General features: G+C 48.9%; 1 protein-coding gene across 1 annotated transcript in view; it reads right to left on the bottom strand.

The window, feature by feature from the left end:
• Positions 1-2,416: 2,416 nt before the first annotated feature.
• The window catches only part of ext1b (exostosin glycosyltransferase 1b), a 98,622-nt gene continuing 96,991 nt past the window's right edge, over positions 2,417-4,047 (bottom strand). Inside the window, exon 11 of the mRNA XM_008292385.1 lies at positions 2,417-4,033. Within this exon, the coding sequence (XP_008290607.1) occupies positions 3,819-4,033 (215 nt within the window). The 3' untranslated portion in view covers positions 2,417-3,818. The remainder of the gene's footprint in view (positions 4,034-4,047) is intronic.

Below are 4,047 nucleotides of genomic sequence, written 5' to 3'. Positions count from 1 at the left end.
ATAAAACTCGACTACGATGAGTCTGAAATGTTCTGTGTCTCGGGGAACTGAGTATTAGAAAGCCACCAGAGTGTGATGGATGCTTCCCCAGAAAACTGATGCAGAGTGAAACATAATCTGAGCTGTTTATCGGCATCTGTGTGGATTAATGTGCACAGCGTGTAGAAATGAACTGAATAAATAGCAGGAGCTCCCCTCAGCGATCAGGATCAGCCTCGTGTTGGAGCCACGTCATCTCAGTCTGTTCTTAAAAATAAATATGTGTCTATGTACAGTGCTGAGAGCAGGGGTCTGTCAGGTGCTGCTTCTGTCAACTATCTGCACAGCTGAGGGAAGCAGCAGTGATTCAATCAGACATAAAAGGCTCGATATGGATGCAAACACGAAGGTTCCTGAAGCACGGACCAGATGCAGCGAAGAGCGACGTTTTCCCAGAATCACGTTCTGTTGATGAGAGACTCCACATTAACCAGACGATGAATCTGTGCTGGCAAACTAACCCCAAGTCCCACAATTAAACCTGATATTCAGAACGACGGCATGAAAACGGTTTGGTTTGATATGAAACGCTGAAACAGAGACTCTGACTGTCAGCAGGTGTGTCAGGCCTTTACAGCAGCTCTCTGTAGAACGACTTAAAAACAGTCCACAGACGCTGAGTGAACGTCGTCGGCTGACTGATTAACATGCTGCACAGCCCAGACATCAACGGCCGCCTGACAGAAAGGCCACCAAGAGCTGCTTCACATCACTGTCTGCAGGCCAACAGGGGTTGGACTGGAGCTGCATGTGGACCTGAAGACAGTTACAGGTCCACATCGATGTTCTCAGGGATGTTCTGATCAAGTATTTATTGTCCCAATCTGACACCATCATGTTTCTCCAAATACGTTTCAATTATTACAAGTGGGCATTGAACTGCTTTTGTTTTCCAATTTGAAATATGTCCACACTGCAGATGTTTTAGCTGTAACGGATGCTCTCTGTCCACCCTCCAGTCCAGCAGGTGGCAGTAACGCACCTTTAAGCTGGTGTGCTAACCGCCAGTCAAGCCACATGGTCTTCCTTTATGACACCAGTGTAACTAGAGATGTTAATGAAGGGTAACTGATTAACTGCTGTTAATAAGAAAATAGAAACATATGAACTAAGCAGAAGAAGCTCATGATGTCGGTAAACGTACCAGAGACCAGCTGCAGTACCTGGTTGTTCCACCAGGTGGAGCCTCTTCCTGTTTAATCCTGTAGAGACCAGAGGAGGCGTCTACAGACTACAGCTCCTGGTGGCAGCAGAGAGCATTGTGGGAGTTTAGCAGCACCGGGACCATGACAGAGACTCTGAGGGGGTTCAGGACCTCCGACTAAACTCATGAAGTCAAACTGAGTTGGTACGTTTCTCAAGCAACCAAACTGATGTAGCCGCTTCTGATCCACCTGCTTTTGGAAGCAGCATGAGGAGGAAACTTCACTGTTTTAACTTCTGTGATCGATTGGATTGAATAATGACGCCACTGACTGTCAGCTGAGGACCTACAGGGCGTACAGACAGGACAACGACAAGAGATCGGGCTCACATTTGTGCCTAACAAAGTGTTAAAGGGTTAAATGCCTTGATCGGAACACCCCGGTTACTTCTGATTGTGACCATGATGTCCAACAGGATGAGCTCATTTAATGCAGACTGTGTTCTGATGTGATCCAGCTGTGATTAACGAGCAACAAACATGGCTGCTGTCAGAGGGAAGCCGAGGAGGACAGACGAGTCCTCCCAGAGCTAGCATTAGCCGGCGGGTCATGTTTGTGGGTCGCTGCTTTCACAACACAATGGTCCATAATGTTGAGTGTTTCATCAACAGCTTGTCCTCCGGGAACAGCAGCTCTCCAAATGAAATAGCTTTACCTAATTGAAGCCTAAACGTATCTCTGGCTGACAAATGGAGGAGAAAACCTTTTGTCAATTTAATGGCTCCGAGGTCGTCTGATATGTCAGGGGAAAATAAAAAATAAAGAATAAAGGCGGCAGCAGAGCCTCAGCCCACTGATGAAGGAATATTTCAACAGGAGAGCACGTCGGCGTCTCAGACTGATGTAGGCAACGTGATGTGCAATAAACTAGTTTAAAGGCAGACCCTGATGTCAGAATGGCACCGAAGCACTCAGCGTGAAAATCTCTCCACAAACACTCGCCGGCCGCCGAAGACCTGTGACCGTCTCAGGCGTCCTGTTCCTCTGAAGCTCCGACTGCAGGAGGAAAAACGGGCGAAACGAGTTTGTGTTAGAATGCAGCGTTCTGCTCCATTTCATCCAGAAATGTTCATTTCGCTCATTCCAACGAAGGGAAAATGTACTCGGCTCGAGCTTATGGTTGGATGAGCCAACTCTTCAAGGCTCCGCACACACACTCACACAAACACTCCGTCTGAGGGAGGAAATAAAAGACGATGAAAGTAAGTGGGAAAAAAAAGAAGATGAGAAAAGTACAACTGCTGTGGCGAGTGCGGGAGGAAAATGGGACATGAAATGAGATGTTTTTCTAACTTATCTGGGTGATAACGGGAAGCAGATCGGCCATTAAAACAGCAACACATGGAGGCAGGAGCCGAGAGAGGACGACTCCAGGCCCAGCGATATGTCACGAGATGGAAACATGAGGAACAACAGCTGCTCACCAGGCCGCTGCAGACTGGACTCCACCGCTTTAACTCTTCTGCTGTAAAGACGAAAATATCTCAAAACGGATGATCTCAGACTCTCAGAGGGTCGACGAGGAACCACAGCTGATTTGTACAGAAATCAAATCAACTGAAGAGCAGATTCCCAGAATGTTGGAGAGTCCAGTGTCACGTCCTGATGCTGAGCAGAGAGGTGCACTACCAAGTCCAACAGAACCAGGCTTCACTGTTAGCTGGATCCACTAAACCTGGAACCACCAGGATCACGGTGTTGTTTGTGAACCAGATTCAGTCGCTTGTTCCGCAGACAGCGTACTGATGCTGCGTCTGATACGATAATAATCATAATAATACGATGCAGATGATTCAGAGGAACGCTGGTGGAAGCCACCAGTTCATGTATGTGTTTTATGTTTAATGCAGCTGCTTCATTCATTTTAACATGAAGACGTGATGAAGTCTGAAAATAATGAAGGAGACGCAGAAGTTACTTTAGATTTTGGCCAAATCAGAGTAAATGAATGCTTTTGATTGGACATTCTCTGTGATTACACCAGTAAACGGACCAGTACCACCAGCTGAACGGGCTGAGCAGCATAAAAACATATTTATGCATCTGTTGCCATGGTGACCTGGCCGTGCAGCATCTGTTACCATGGAGATCCAGCACTCTACAGTCACTAAACCCCGCCTGGCTAACTGTGGGTCTTCTTCGTAGTGCACCCCTCTGGGATGGTTGCCGGGGGCGACCAGTGCTATCTGTGGCAGGTCGGGTTGCCAGGTTTGCGAACACCTTCCCTCTTCTACCGTCCTGCACGTGTGCCGAGAGCAGGAGCGCCAGTCTCGTCCTCGTGGTACAAAAAAATATTCTCTCCGAGTGTTCTTGTCGTCAGTAGTTTGTGCTGCTGTTTTAGAAACATACAGTTCGTTTGTCCGTCAGTCCGTTTCCTGTTGTCACGTCCAAACACTTCCTGCTTCAGGTTCTGGCAGCAGCGGTTCTGTGGTCATTGGCAATGTGCTGAGTGGAAGACGGAGCTGCGATCCTCCCGGTCCGTCCCGCCGTGAGTCGACTCCTCCGGACCTCCATCGAGTCTCTGTCTCGGGCCTCCCCCTGCATGGGTTCTGCCACCGGGGGGCGTCGGTCCTGTCAGAGCCTCTCGATGTCCCTGTATTTCTTGCGGAGGATGGAGACCTGGTCCTTGAACAGAACCGGGTCCAGTCTCATCTGGGAATGGACCAGTGGCATGGCGCCAAACCAGCTGGCGAACTTGTTCATGCAGGTCTGCCGCTGAGCAAAGTGGTCCGGGTCGGCCCAGCGAGACGCCCTCGAAGACTGGAGGAGGACAAAGGACACGTTTGGTTCTCTGAGTCGGGAA

This window comes from Stegastes partitus, unplaced genomic scaffold, assembly GCF_000690725.1.
Source record: "Stegastes partitus isolate 25-593 unplaced genomic scaffold, Stegastes_partitus-1.0.2 Scaffold806, whole genome shotgun sequence".
In the NCBI taxonomy this organism is placed as follows: Eukaryota; Metazoa; Chordata; class Actinopteri; family Pomacentridae; genus Stegastes; species Stegastes partitus.
Note: the sequence above shows the minus strand (reverse complement) of the source record. Positions and strands in the feature narration are given on the sequence as shown.